Source organism: Carcharhinus amblyrhynchos, chromosome 19 (genome assembly GCF_965287045.1).
Source record: "Carcharhinus amblyrhynchos chromosome 19, sCarAmb.v2.hapA, whole genome shotgun sequence".
NCBI classification, from domain to species: Eukaryota; Metazoa; Chordata; class Chondrichthyes; order Carcharhiniformes; family Carcharhinidae; genus Carcharhinus; species Carcharhinus amblyrhynchos.
In genome coordinates this window covers 31,497,361-31,512,316 of record NC_137342.1, presented here as the reverse complement: position 1 = coordinate 31,512,316, position 14,956 = coordinate 31,497,361, and the positions used below count along the sequence as shown (strand labels likewise).

Sequence of the window (14,956 nt, the reverse complement as noted above, 5' to 3'; positions counted from 1 at the left end):
CCATCTGGTATGATATAAGTCGTCCGTTGGTACAGCCTGGAAAGCTACCCCTACTGTGAAAAAAGTGGTACTGTACTTCCTGTTTTCATAAACGGTCGTGTGCATATTTTAGTGAAGCCTGATTCCTCTGGAGCTTTTGCTGTCTTTCTCTCTCTCTTTTCCGAAGCAGTGAATTGCAGTACGTGCAGAAGCATTTGAAACCTGTGGCCTCATCCTAGTTTAGCCAAAATATCTAAATATTGAAATTAGGTATTTAAAGAGAAACTAAAGGTGCTCGGCTCTGAACGTTTTCTAATTTTTCCAGAAACGAAGCAGAAGATTGAGCTGCTGATGTCAGTTAACTCTGGGAAGTCGTCCTCTTCAGAAAGGTACAGCAAACATGCATTGCACCCAGCATTGATGCTAAAAACAGTGAGAAATCTGAAAGAAGGAGGGAAGGGGGCTGCCAATATTCAAACGTCAGCAAAGAAAGCTTCACTGCATTGGTTAACATATTTTTCAGAATCTTATTCTGAAGCCTTGTTGCTTTTCTGAGGCTGATTGATTTCTCTCTCTTACGTGTTTTGCTTAATAGAACCATAACGTGAACCAAATAGCGACAATTAATGTGCTGAGCGTCAGTGTTCTATTTAAGTAGAGGGTCGTTTCCCCCCGCCCGCCCCAATTCCTTTCCTGCTGTGACATACACTAAATGAGAAGCATCTCGTTTATTATTTTAACCCTTCTCAGTTCCGTTCAGGTGCTGATTCTAAGAAAGTATGTCTGTATTCTAGGATCTGAAATCATTAACCCACGGATTAGTCAGCCACCTTCTGTGAGGCAGGCATGCTGCTGCTTCATGCTTCACTTCTGAAGGAGAATATTCAGCAGATGCAGTAATGTTTCATGACTGCAGGTTAGGTTAAATTACTTGTAGTATTTATCCAATGGTATTATATCTGCTAATCCAAAATAAATATTGATTGGAATAATTAATTGCAGTGATTTTGAAAAGTCCATGTAGCATTACCCATTTACCAGCACTTCAATTTTATAATTGTACCTTCTTCCACATTGAAGTTAGATTATTATGGAGCCTAATCTCAAAATTGGTCAAGTACGTATCTACTTTTCAGTCAACCATGACTACTAGTCTTCAGTTTTTCTGTACCTAATTAGTTAATTACATTTTAGGCATTTCTGCTTAAGATATGTTCAGTATATTAGCACATTTAACATTATTACTAGCCATTAGGTAAAAGGCATATCTTTACAACTCTCAGAAGAAGTTAGTTTAACATATTGCACGAGGCACTGACTGGATATCACAAAGCAGCTCATTTGTGAAAAATATATCCGTGTTCCATTTTACTTTGAGAGTGCTGCAACAAATGCTATATTGAAATGTGAATTGAAGTACAGTAAAGGGGAATATGTAATTGTTCACCTGTGGTTGGAAATCTTACTTTGTCTTTTTGGCCAGCATGGTTATATGCATAGAAAATAGTTGACTTCAGTTTTAAGGTTCTACAACACCCATTGTTCAGTAAAATAATGTAAATGGGCTTATTTTAAGTTGGTAGTTATGGCCATCCAGAGAGACTGAAGTTCGCTTTCCAGTACCAGTGCTTGTGCAAAGCATTTTTATGATTTGTTGTTGAGTCTGAAGATTACCATGTTTTAAAGAAATACAAAAATTGCCCTTCCTCTCTTTGATAGAGGGTACATCTTTTGAAAGAATGAACAGTATTTGGCTAACATTTCAACATATGTAAGACATTTGATGTATTGCAGGTGGATCCCCCTGGCATTGCTTACAATGGGATTGTTTTATAGCAAATGAAGTGTTACCAACAGTGTGACAAGATAACTGTCACTGCGAACAAGCATTGTATGTCCACTAAATGCTTTATGCAAAACTTATATATTGGGGGATGTATGTCCACATCTATGCCAGAAAACATTATCATCTGTCTGGCTATTTCCATTGTAAAGGAAACACATTCTATTCAATCTCTTGTACCCCATCATTTTTTTGCTGCATTTTGCCATTTCAGGTGATGTGATAGATGTTCTTCTATTGGGTGATGTGCTAGATTTAGCAATTTTCATGTAGATATTACAATAACACAATGAAAAACTTCATATTGATCTGAAGTTGATGCATATTTATAAGCTTCAATTTAATTCCCTGTTCCCACATTCTCCTGTAGGTACCAATTCGTAACGTGTAACGTTAGGGCTCTGGTATGGCGTCCAAGTGGCCATTATTTATGTCTGAACCTAGACTGCATTGGTACTGTTTTTGACTAGCATCACAAAACAGCTTCAATCTTGTGCTCAATTGACGTCCAGATGTATAGCTTTCAGCAGGAATTACTGATAGCTCTCAGGCCCAGCAATTGTGGCTTGGTTCTTATTTTCTTTCCTCGCCAATGTTTCTTTAACTTGGGAGTTGCTAATTGAAATGCCATCATCAGTGCACAGGTTGTCATCAATTTCGAATAGATTTTATGATCATGATATATATGTATTATGATAAGGCAGCTGAAGCAAATTCGCCACTCAGCACAACAATGGCTAGATGCCTAACGTGGATCATATTGGTGCTAATAGCATGGGGTTTGAACCCCATTCTGGATTTGGATAGATTTGGGGCCTGCTGTCTCACCCCAACTGTAGTACAAATCATAGCACTCAGAGGATCAGCAAATGACTGCTAAGGACCTGGCATTTGCAAAAAACTCAAGAAGAGGAAGAAGGAGACTCATAAAAAGAATATTAAGCTTGAGAGGATGTCAAGAGGATCCACAGACCAGCATCCCAAGATGTGCTGAGGAGGATAAATTAAGGAACCTGGATCTTCTTTGCCTTTCAGAAAAGACTTCAAACGGACAAAATTGAGATTTTCAAAATTTAAAAAGGGCTTGATGAAGTTGATCTGGGTAAATTGTGTGGCAATGTTATACCTGAGAAAACGGATAGAACCTTTTTCACACATTATTAGAATTTTGGAATAAATTATCAGAGAAAGCTAGAAACAATATAAAAAGACAAATAAATATCCTCTGGAAAGATGAGGAAGGATTGAAAGATGATTAAAAGACAGGTTTGATGGGGTTGAAGTCAATTGTAAAGTACAGGCTTTATCTTAATAGCTGATTACCACCTTAGCAATTAAGTACATGGAAAAACAATTACATGTTAAAGGAAATAGAGAATTTTGAACTGTTTAGTGCTATTTTATGTGTCAAGATTACAATCTTCCCCAATGTGATATCCACAACTTATGGAATAAGATTATTATAGTTAAAAACTGTTGTGCACAATTTACTCTTTTGGAAACTTGCTTTAATATTTGCTTTGCAAATGTGAAAGTTCAGTCTTGAATAACTGGATCAAGTGTAGGACTTGGAGCATGTAACTGCAAAGGATTTTGAATATTTGCATTGTTCATATTTATGCAGAAAAAGAAGAATGTTCTAAAAATTCAGTTGGAAGACCTTAGCCTTAAGTGGACTACATAGGAATGCCATGAGATCATTTGTCTACTAACTATAAAAGTTAGTATCTGTGGATTGGCAGGTGCTGCCCAATCCTTGAGTTATGCTGTTGGAGAGATGTTGGAAAAACATTTAGGAAAATTTTAAATTTTGATTCCATGCAATGCAATCTGCAAAACATTTTAGCCTGACATTTCTGCTCAGTTAAGCTGTTGTTTGAATACAATTCACTCAAAATTGTCCAAGCCCATGTACACACATAATATTGGATACTGGCTAAGCTTCCAACACTGGCCACACCCCCAAGCTTGAATTAATCATCACAGGTTTATGCTAATTATTCATATCAGCAGGCTTTCAAACTAGGTCTTTAAATTAAGCTGTGTTGTTTGGCTACAAAGACACGAAGATGGAATTTTCTGAAAAGTGGCAATCCATTCCACTGCAATTACTTACCCGGTGCCCGAGCTTTGGTCCAGTGTTCTGATCTGCACCTCTTCAGAAAAAGGGTGTGGTAGTTCTGGTAGTCCTTGTTTGTAGAGCAGGGCCATCAGGCGAAACCAACCCATGCTGCTTTCTTACAGCGCTAACTGCCCTATTCTTTTAACTCTCTCTTCACTAATGCATTTAAGTAGCCTTTCAGTGAGTTAGTGAATGAGTGCATTGAAGCTAAGTCCAACAGGATGCTGGGTAGATAGGTGGTAGGATAGTCCAGTTGGATCATGGGGATGGAGGGGGCATAAGGTTGGTAATGTCATGAAATCAGTTATATAGATAGCTGGGAGTTAGGCTTCTTTGAGTCCCATATTTCCTGGGCAACTCTTCAGGTGAGTTGGAATCCTCTGAAGTCTCCGACTCTAACTCAGGACTGGAGACTTTTTCGAGGGCCCAGGGAGCTGTGGAATTGCCAACAGGAAGCTGAAAGTGCCTGGGCAATTCCTGCAGAGGCCTTGCATTGAGTCTTGCAAGGGAGCCCTGAAGTATATAACCTTCCAGAGGTTGGAAGACTGTGCCACGTTGACATGTTTTAAACGTTTTTAATATAATTTTTCTTAACTAAGAAATTACAATTTTTTACCAATATCACTAGTAAATAGTTATTGTTTTAGTTGCACAGCTGGTGAGCTAGAATTAAAAATGCTCATTTTTTATAATAGACCAGTTTTCAGCTGTATTCATCAAATGGCACAGAGTATACAAAGTGATTTTTTTTTATATAAATGTTTTAAAACTGCCTAGTTATGGTGATTCATTCCAGAATTTATGTTCATTGAAATGCAGAAAATTTGAGGGAAAAACTTGACCAAAAAAAAACAATTTGGTCCTCGATTGCCAATTGAGTCCAAAGCAGAAACTTTATGCCTTCATTTTTATGAGTGGATCTCCCATTGTGGTCTATGTGATAAGTTGGAAGATGCGATGTTTTGTTATTAAAGGGAATACATGTAGCATACAATGAATTTTGGGGTCACTGATTCATAGGGACTAAGTCAAGATTGCATTTTTAAATATGATTTTTATATTGATGCCTCAGTTCAGTTTTTCCTTCATCCATTTTTCAGTTTTAAAACTTTTAAGTCAGTAGCTTTGATTTATTGTCCAAACACAAAAACTGGAAATAATTAGCAGACCAGGAACCATCTGTGGCAAATTAGAAATCAGTTAATGTTTCAGGTTTGAGATCCTCCGTATGTGTTGGATTTCTTTTTATTTATAGTGTGTTCATTTACTTATAATTTTAATGTTTTTTTTAATCCCACGATATAGCAGGCAATGTGTATCAGGTTGGAAATGGGGACCAAGTGATCAGCAGTATTTGTGCAGAGATGAGGGTAGGTGGTTGTTCAGAGTTTTAAAGGCAGTGCTACCAATGCTATATTTTATTGGACATTGAGTGAGATATTGGGCTTTGTCATGGATAAGGGTTGTGGAATTTCAGCACAGGCAGGAGTGCTCAGGAATTGTAACATTGGGCCAGGGTGTTTCTGGGGTTTAGCAGCACTGATATGGGGTTTCTGAAGCTGAGGAACATTCTAGATTGATCCTGTGTTTGCCAGCACTATGACATACAATTTGGAAGTACTGGTTGTTGGAATGTATGTTTCATTTTGTAAAGGGATTCCTAGTGTCTGGTGGAACTGATGGTGCCTGAAAAGGACATGTCTGATAATTGCTCTCCAAGCTGAAATAGGAAATCTGTGCAGCCTATGTATCAGTAAATCAGATAAATCAAATTTAGATTAATATTCTACATTTTTTTTCTATTAGCATAACTATTGGTTGTTATTGATATTAGTGAGCCAGTGAAACTACAATTTCTAATTGAAAGCTGTGATTTTGATGGCATGCTCTTTAACCTGTGTGCATATTAATAGCAAAGTAACACAGTTCTCTGTACCTTCACAATTTTGATTTAATCTAACCTTTATTTTGAAGTTTTCATGTAGATTTTAAAAATGATTTTCCCAACTATAAATTTTAGAAAGTGTACATTTATGGTGTTGTTATAATTTCTACTTTGAACAACCAACTATTTCAGGCCTCTATTCACTATTATTCTGTACAACCACTGACTTTTCCCAGAACAGCTCAAAAGGTTACTTCTGAAATTGATGTTTGTGATTGATGGCATGCAGATCTAAAAGTGCTCTTTCTGATAGGTTAGCTCTTGATTAAATCCCAGATTGATTTTTGGAGCTATAAGGGGAGTAAATTGATAACCTATGTCATCAAGGCAATTCCAGGGAATGAAAAGGCCCCAGAAATAATAGTCCACAAAAGCAGGACACACAAACAGTCAAAAAAAAATTTTTTAAATCTTGCTAGTTTTCTCGCATTCTCCAATTTCTCCCACTTTTAAAGTTTTCTTTTGCTGGTTTCTAAACTTTTTTCAATCTTCTGGCTTCTCATTAATCTTCACAACATTGTATGCATTTTCTTTGAATTTAACACCATCATTAACTTCCTCAGTTAGCTACAGATGGTGTATCCTCTGGTAGAGTCTTTCTTCCTGAATGGAATATATTAACAGTTTGTCTGACCTTGAGATCTGAAGAGTTAAAATTTATCTGGCTTAATGTTAACACAGAGGTATCTCTAGCCTCTATTCAATAAACTATGTTGACAGCCTGTCTGAGTCAGATGGTCCAGAACATTTGAATATTGCTCAACCCCCATGCCCATCACCTTACATGCATTTGCACTGTTATCAAGACCATTTTCTTCCATCTTTGCCATGTTGCTTTGCCCCTCTTCCTGTCTATCTCACCATACCACTAACACTGTACTGTCTTCACCTTGAAGTTTGACCTCTAATGTTCTGCAAGCTTTTGCTTTTCTGAAATGTTGTAGTCTGTGCCCTATTACCCATTAAGTTCTGTATCACTGCTTTCACCTGTTCACTCCAATCTCTACAAGCTCCTAATTGCCCATCAGGTTAAATTTATAATTCTTGTCTCTGAGGTTGTGCTGTACCCTTCATTTTTTAAATGTTTCTATCAAAGCATTTCTTAACCACCATTTCCAGGGATTACAAGAAGTTTACCTAATTTTTATATTGAAAAAAATTGTATAACTGAGCTTCCTGATTTTTGATCCAATTTTGTTTCATTTTCCAGTCACTTTGTTTTCCCTGGTAGAATATTTTGGGATTAGAAGTTTCATATCAGCATTGTTGTACATTGTACCATCATGAAGGTTAAAAAAAAAACAAAGTAAATAAGATGGCTCTTAGTTTAAATTATATTTTAATTTCAATAGAATTAAGACAATATTACCCATAAGTTAGTTGAGTTCAAAAGAACCACCCTTTGTATGGAATTTTTTGTCTTATTTTCTTATTACAAGAATGTACAATTAGTCCTCATTCTAAGATGCCCCGCTTTATGTCATCTCAATTTATTGTTGCATTTTTAATGCGACTGGTATTCATGTTCAGAACTTTAGGTTTGCATTAATGTGTGACATAAGATTGCATGCTCCAATTGATGCCATTTTGGCAGGCACCCCCACTTGCAGCCGGCTTACTTCCAGCTTGCAGCTTATTTCCATCAGCCAGCAACTTAAAGTTGCTCTCACTCTCTAGGTTGCTTCCTGCCTCTTGTTGCTCTTCTCCAGAGCTCTAGCTCAAGACAAGGTTTTTGGAGAGCGAAGCTTCCAAGCAGAAGCATTGGTTGACAGGAGGGTCACGGAGTGGGCGAGGCAGCCATAAGGAGGGTTGGGGAGTGGGCAGTTGGAGAGCATGATGGTGATGAGCCAGAGGATCAGGAAGTGAGAGAGGTGACTCACAGAAATGAACAGAAGAGGTGGTGGGCAGGCAATAAGAATTAATATATTTTGTAAGATCATAAGAAATAGGATTAAGAGTAGACCACATGCTACCTCTAGCCTGATTTGCAATTCAATGAAATCATGGCTGGTTTGATTGTGGCCTTGACTCCACTTTTTTGCTTGTTCCCCATAACCCTTGACTTGCTTGTCAAAAAGCCAAATCGGCCTTGAATATATTCCATGACTGAGCCTTCACCACTATTTTGAGTAAAGAATTCCAAAGACGAGCACTCCTTTGAAAGAAGAATGGCCTCTCCATCTTAAGTGGGAGAGCCCTCATTTTGAAACTGTGCCCCCAGTTCTAGATCCTGTCAGCATTTCCCTGTCAAACCCCATCAGAAATTTGTATCTTTGAATAAGGTCACACTTTATTAATCTAAACTCCAATGAGCATTGGCCGAACCTGCTCAACCTGTCCTCATAAGACAATCTCTTCATCCCAAGAATGAACCTCGTGAACCTTTCCTCAACTGCTTCCAATCCAAGTATATCCCTTCTACAAAAGGAGACCCAAAACTGTATATGCTACTCCAGATGTGGTCTTGCCAATGCCCTGTATACTTTAACAAGACTTTCCTACTTTTCTACTTACTCCTCCTTGTAATAATGGTCAGCATTCCATTTGCTTTCCTGATTACTTGCCTTACCTGCATGCTAACTGGTGGTTATTCATAATTATGATTTCTTTTAGATTTTAAACTAAACAAGTTGGCAATTTACTATATTTTAACTTGTAGGGTATAATATTTTAACGTTTTCCTGACACGAAAGGTCTTACAGAGCTGAACTAAAGCTTTTGCACTGGTTATAATATGAAAACCTGGTTTGTTTAACCTTTTTTTATTTATAGCTGCACTTCTCTGGAATGCAAGTACAGCATTAAGCAAAGAATTAGTGTTTTAAAGCCTTTTTAAAAAGTGTATATTCCTTGTCTTGTTGTATATTTTTATTATGTAGTCAAGGAAAGGTGTTAAATGGCATTTGCAAACATGCAAGAACATGTGAGATTGGGTTTTCCCTTTTAAGTGTGAAGGGCAAAGACTCCACATTTTTTGCTCTTTTGTGTTGTCTGCTTCTTGGGACTGTTTCATGGTAAGTATTACCATTTTTATTTACTAGATATTTTAGAGGATATTCTGGTTAATGTCATTGAAGATCTTCCCCATAATGCAAAACAAAACCTATACAAATTTGACTCTGATTTTTCCACTGAACCTTTCTAATTCTTGCCAGCTCATATGGAGCTATACTTGGGTGTGGCACAACTGCTGAGGGTGATTCAATGGATACGGCAATATGCATGAAACATGTCACATCAGGCAGTTGAAGGATGACCAGAAGTTGCAGATATTTAATCCTGAGAAAAGATCAAAGAAAAGCATCTTCTTACAGGCATTTGAAATCTCGCCGTTCTCCATTATTTTATCCTTGTTATTTAGCAATAACTATTTGCTTATCAATGCTCATTGGAATAGATCAAATACATGTATCATTCCCTACTGCAATAACACAAAACTTTTCCTTTTCACACGAGCAATTCCTGTGGCATCCTTTGCATCTCTTTTTGTAATGGGGGAAGACTCGATGGGCCGAATGGCTTCTTTCTGCACTGTAGGAATTCTGTGATTATGTCTCCCCCTTCTCCCATTGTACCATCAGTGATCTTTGAATAGTTTGCTAATGTCTCATTTAAACTCATCTCTTCACCTTACTTGCTTTTAGTCACTTCCACTGAACTTTATGCTTCTGTTTGCTGTTAGTTAAAGCCTCTATGGTGTCTGGAAATACTTAGCATTTTAAAAGTGGTATGCTAATTGTTTGTTGTTGCAGTTTTTTTTAAATTTTTTTTTATTTTTTTTTATTTTTTTTAAATTTTTTTTTACAGCTGCCATAAAAAAAATTCCAATTCTGTGGTCATAAATTCAAACCCAGGTCCCAGAGTTGAAAAGATTGAGACTGTAACCATCTGCACTTTCCAACATTACAATGCATTTGAGTTAATTTTTTAAATTGTAATAACCACTACTAATTGGGCAACAATCTTAACAGCTCATCATCTATAGAATGTCTTGCTAGGATATGTGGCACATGTTTCCCCAGAATGTTATTTCTAACCCAGTGAAGAAAAACAACTTTATGAAAATAGTATTCCACAATTAAAGATTGAATGGTACATTTGAATAAAATATAAAAACGTCCAAAACAAGAAAGGACTAGCTGGTTCAAGCCTGTCCTGCCCCATATGTTTCAACCTGTTAACACTGTTAAACCTATCCTGCTCCCATTCTCTTGCACACAATCTTTTGGAGAGATTTTAAAAAATCCTTGGATCAATTTCCAGGGGGAGAAATTGCCAGAAAATTTAATTAAGTTGATGAGATGGCAACCTTTTCTCTTAAAGCCAAACAAAGATTGTTTAATGCTATTTTTCAACCAAACTGTTCACAATCTAACATCTTACCTACAATTTATTGTCTCTAATTTCTTAATTCAGACCTATTTCTATTTTTAAATGTAGGCACCAGATGGACCTTTTTCTAGTCCCTGGAAACAGTCCAGACTTCTGTGAATAGCTATATATGAACCCGTGGCTCAGAGTGGCTTGAGATGGAGATAATAGCGAAAGCGAGACCAGGTGAATTTGGCAAGGTTTAGTGGATAACAATGAATTTTATAGGTGCTTTGTGTGGCAAAGGAGATCAAGGGAGCAGAATAGGCAATTAACCCAGGAGACAAATGCAACGTGAATTGAGATTAAGGAGTTATTCATTGTAGCAGTGGAATGTACAGTATAAAGTAAATACATAGGATCAATTGAGATGAGAGCATGAAGGTGAGGAACACACTTATACATAAAAATATATATTTGCAAACTCATGTCAAGATGTGGTATGCTACCTTCACTTTAAAAATAGATTTGTTCATCACCAATTTGATGGTTTACTGTCCAATGTTTCAGAGTAAAAATCTTAAATTCAGGTTGAAAATGGTCTCCCAGTATGGGAGGAAAGGGGATGGTGCAATTTACATGAACTACCAGATTATTGGTGAGCAAGAATGTTGGTTTTCCTTTTCTTCAACTAAAATGAAGAATGGATGAGATGTAAAATTTGTACTTCCTATTCTAATGATTCATTCAGGTTGACGTGTTCACAATCAGGAATTTCTGCCGGTGTTCTGCCAAATATTTGATGGATGTTTTCAAAACTACTGATGAGATGCTACATAAATTCATCCTTTTTCTTTTCTGTCCTTCCTGTTATATTGCATTCAGGCCATAAATAACATAGATATATTTTGGAAGACCATGAGCCTTTTATTCTTCCAACAATACTTATTCAGTAAAAAGCAGTTAATTTCCTTGAATCTTTAACTTAGAGCATTATCTTTATCATTCCTTTTTCCCCTGTAATGTATTAATTTTTTTTAGAAAAAAGTATGAGAACAGTTCACAGTTTCCCGAATACAGACTGGTATTATAATAGTGTAAAGGGCAGAGAAGGGGAAGAGTTTTTGAATTGTGTCCAGGAGAAATTTCTTGATTAGTATGTTTGCAGCCCAGCGAGGAAGAAACCTGGGAAATTAGGTGGATCAAGTAGATCAAATGTCATAAGGGAAATAGTTAGGGAACAATGATTGTATCAGAAGTTATACATTAGCTACAGAAAGGAGCAAAGAGCAATCTAGAGTAAAAATACTTAAATGGCGGTGAGCCAATTTCATTCTGTTGAGAAAGAATCTGTCCTGTGTAAATTGGAAACAAAGGTGGGCTGGCTTTAAAGAAGAGATGGTTTGCACATAGTTGACAGATTCCAAAAGAAAGGAAAGGCAGCCAAAGCCAGAAAAGAGGTATAGCATAAGATGTAGAGAAAGGATGCATATGATGGTGTCAGGCTCATTATACAAGCGAGAACTGAACTAAATGTTGGAAATTCAGAGGAGAAGTGGAAAGGAAGCAAAGGGGGAATATGAGAAGAGACTTTCAGCTGACAAGGCAATTCAGAAGTTTTCTGTCGGCATATAAATAGTAAAAAAAGCTAAAAGAAGAAGTGGGACTAATTAGGGTCTGAAAAGTGGATTTAGGCATGAGGCACAGGGCGTGACTGAAGTACTAAATGAATAATTTGTATCTGTCTTCAAGGATGGTGATGCTACCCAAGTCACAATGAGAGAGGTAGTTCAGATACAGGATGGGCAAAAAAGTGGTAAAGAAGAGGTAATAAAAAGACTGACCATCCAAGGATAATGAGGGAAGTAAGGGTGAAAATTGCAGTAGTACTGGCCATAATCTATCAATCAATCCTCCTTTGATTTGGAGTGGTGGTATCAGAGGGCTAGAACATTGCAAATATTATATACTTGTTCACAAGAGGAGGTAAGCCTAGCAACTAAATGAGTCAGTTTAACCTCGACGGTGTTAACGCTTTTACAAACAATAATCCAGTACAAAAAGAACAGTCGCTTGGACAGATGTGAATTAAAGAAAGCCAGTACTGATTTGTTAAAGATAGATTTTGTTTAATTAATTTGTGTGATAGTGCAATTGTGTGTGTGTGTGTAGGTGTGTGAGTCTAAGGAAGTACCCTTTCCTCATATAATGCCAAAAGTAGAAAAATGTTGGGGCCTAGCCTGACTTCATAATGTACCTTGGGGTTCAGGTCCAGGACCCTACCACTTGATTAAACACTTTAATATGGTAATAAAGCATTGATGAAGATAAAATGATTGTTTTGGAGTACAGGGATTTCCGAAAAGTGTTTGATAAAGTGCCACGTAATCAACTTGCCAGGAAAATTGAATCCTCTTGAATAAAAGGAACAGTAACGATGTTGACACAGATTTGGCTGAATGACAGGAAGCCAAAGGTAGTGGTGAACAGTTATTTTGCAGACTGGAAAAATGAATATTGTAGGATTTCCCTAGGGGTCAGGAAGTGAACTACTATTTTTCTTGATGTATATTAATAACTTGGATTTTGGCAAACAGGGCACAATTTCAAAGTTTGTGGATAACACAGAACTACGAAATATTGTGAATTGTTAGGATGATAGTGATAGACTTCTAAGAGGACATGGATGAGCTGGTGGAATTGGCTGGCACGTGGCAGGTGAAATATAATGCAGAGAAGTGTCAAGTCATACATTTTGTTAAGAAGAATGAGGAGAGCATAAAATAAGGGGTACAATTCTAAAGAGACTGTGGGAAAAGCAAGACCTGGGGTATATATACACAAATCACTTGAAATTGGCAGGACAGTTTGAGTTAAAAAGACGTGCAGGATTCTGGGCTCCATAAGCAGAGGCATAAAAGTCATGATGAATCTTTATAAAACACATTGGTTCGGTCTCAATTGGAATGTTGTGTCCAATTCAAGGCACTGCATTTTAGGAAGGATGCGAAGAACTGACAGAGGTGCTCAAAATCACGAGGGATATAGACTTAGTACATGGAGAGAAGTTGTTCCAATTGGCATCTACTACTAGAGGGCATAAATTTAAGGTGATTGGTAAAAGAAACATGAAAGTCATTTTTATGCAGCAAGTGGCTAGAATGTGTTGTGCATTGCCTGAGGCTGGGTGGAGACAACTTCAATCATAGCTTTTGAAAGGGAATTGGAAAAGTATCTGAAAAGGAAAATCTTTTAGGGCTTATGGGATTCTCTAAAGTGGTGTTTCAGAGATCCAACATGGATTTGATGGGCTGAACCGCAGGGTAGAATGGGTGTAGGGTGATGCGGCGGCGTGGGCTCGTTGGGCCGAAGGGCCTGTTTCCCGTGCTGGGTTGTTCTTTGTTCTTTGTAATATCCCAATTGTGACCTTAAATAATTGAAAATGAATTAGATTTGGCTTTTGTACTGTTTTCTTCTAATCAACTTAAAATCCTTTGTGTTTTTACCTTTGTGGTTCGCCTTTAGTCCAGAAAAGGGCTGTCATTGAGGATCAAGATGTATCATCATCTGGCAGGCTGTCCAATTGCTTGCATAAATTTTCTGCTTTGGTTTGTGCTCAAGTAACTCTTGCATATTGGCATGTGATGTTTAACAGTTCACATGCAGTTGTTGGTTATTACGTGGCACCTTTATTTTGATGTTCCTGGTTTAGATTAATTTAATTATTTTTGATGCTTTTTTATTTTTTGGTTGTGCTCTCCTCTATGTCTACATGCTAATATAATCCTGATGAGGTTGTTCCTGAAATGCATTGACATATCTCAAAATAGATCCTTTTGTTCTCTACATATAATTTGTGTTGCATTTTTTTCATTGATATTCATGGTTAGGTACCCATTTGGAAATCACCACTTTGTTGCAAATCTTCTTTCACGTTGATAGTGGATAAAAGGCAGTGACACAGATCAGTTACGGTGGTACAGTTTTTATTGGGTTACCAAGAAACTAGTTTTGAATATATACCTGGACCATTGTGCATGCATGTTCATAGATATGATAGCATATATTTACTTATATTTTACCAACCCATTGTACATTTCAGTTGTAATATTTGAAGGAGAAATGGATTCAGGTGTCCCAAGTTCCTTAGCATGATTGTACTGTCATCAGGAGCAGACAGGGTCAGAGCATTGAGGTAACTTCTTTTGTGTGTGAAACAGGTGATTTCATGATTTGGAATTGCACTTAATTTATTTTACAACATGTTTAGAATCTGACTCCAATCTTTTTTTCCACTTTTCCATCCTAAACATGGCCAAAAGCACCTGAGATGGAATCACTGGGTAGAGTAATGGATGTAAAACTCAGTGTTTGAAAATTGGATACTGTAGTTTCTAAGATGGACTCATTTGTCCAACTCATTTTATTTACTTTTTGAGTACAAACCATAAAAGCAATCAGCATGGACTTGAAGCATAATTTATTATTATGTTTTTGAGAAGCTAACTAATGAATATAGGCTGTTGTAATTGCACAATTTAACTTTATTTTTTGAAAAGCATTTAATAATGTTTCAGATGACTTCGTTGAAGAAACGTAAGGTTCAGAGTTGATGCTAAATTCATTGATTTGGAAACTTTCCTGGCAATAGATCAGGCTCGACTGCAGCTGAGCCTTCAACACCATTATTTTTAGAAAACTCTTCTCCAAAGCCCATGGCTTGAGGCTTGGCTCCTCCCTCTGCAACTGGATCCTG

At 37.1% G+C, this 14,956-nt stretch overlaps 1 protein-coding gene across 5 annotated transcripts in view; it reads left to right on the top strand.

Annotated features, from left to right (window-relative positions):
• Nucleotides 1-14,956, top strand: part of LOC145355416 (SRSF protein kinase 2-like) — a 200,694-nt gene that overhangs the window by 87,450 nt on the left and 98,288 nt on the right. The window contains exons 1-2 of one of the 5 annotated variants that reach the window (XM_080207492.1): nt 93-178; nt 305-368. The exons of 3 other annotated variants lie outside the window; for them this stretch is intronic. In XM_080207492.1, the coding sequence (XP_080063618.1) occupies nt 331-368 (38 nt within the window). In that variant the 5' untranslated portion in view covers nt 93-178; nt 305-330. Of the gene's footprint in view, nt 1-92; nt 179-304; nt 369-14,956 lie in introns of those variants that run through there. One more of the 5 variants, XM_080207493.1, reaches the window with a different exon arrangement.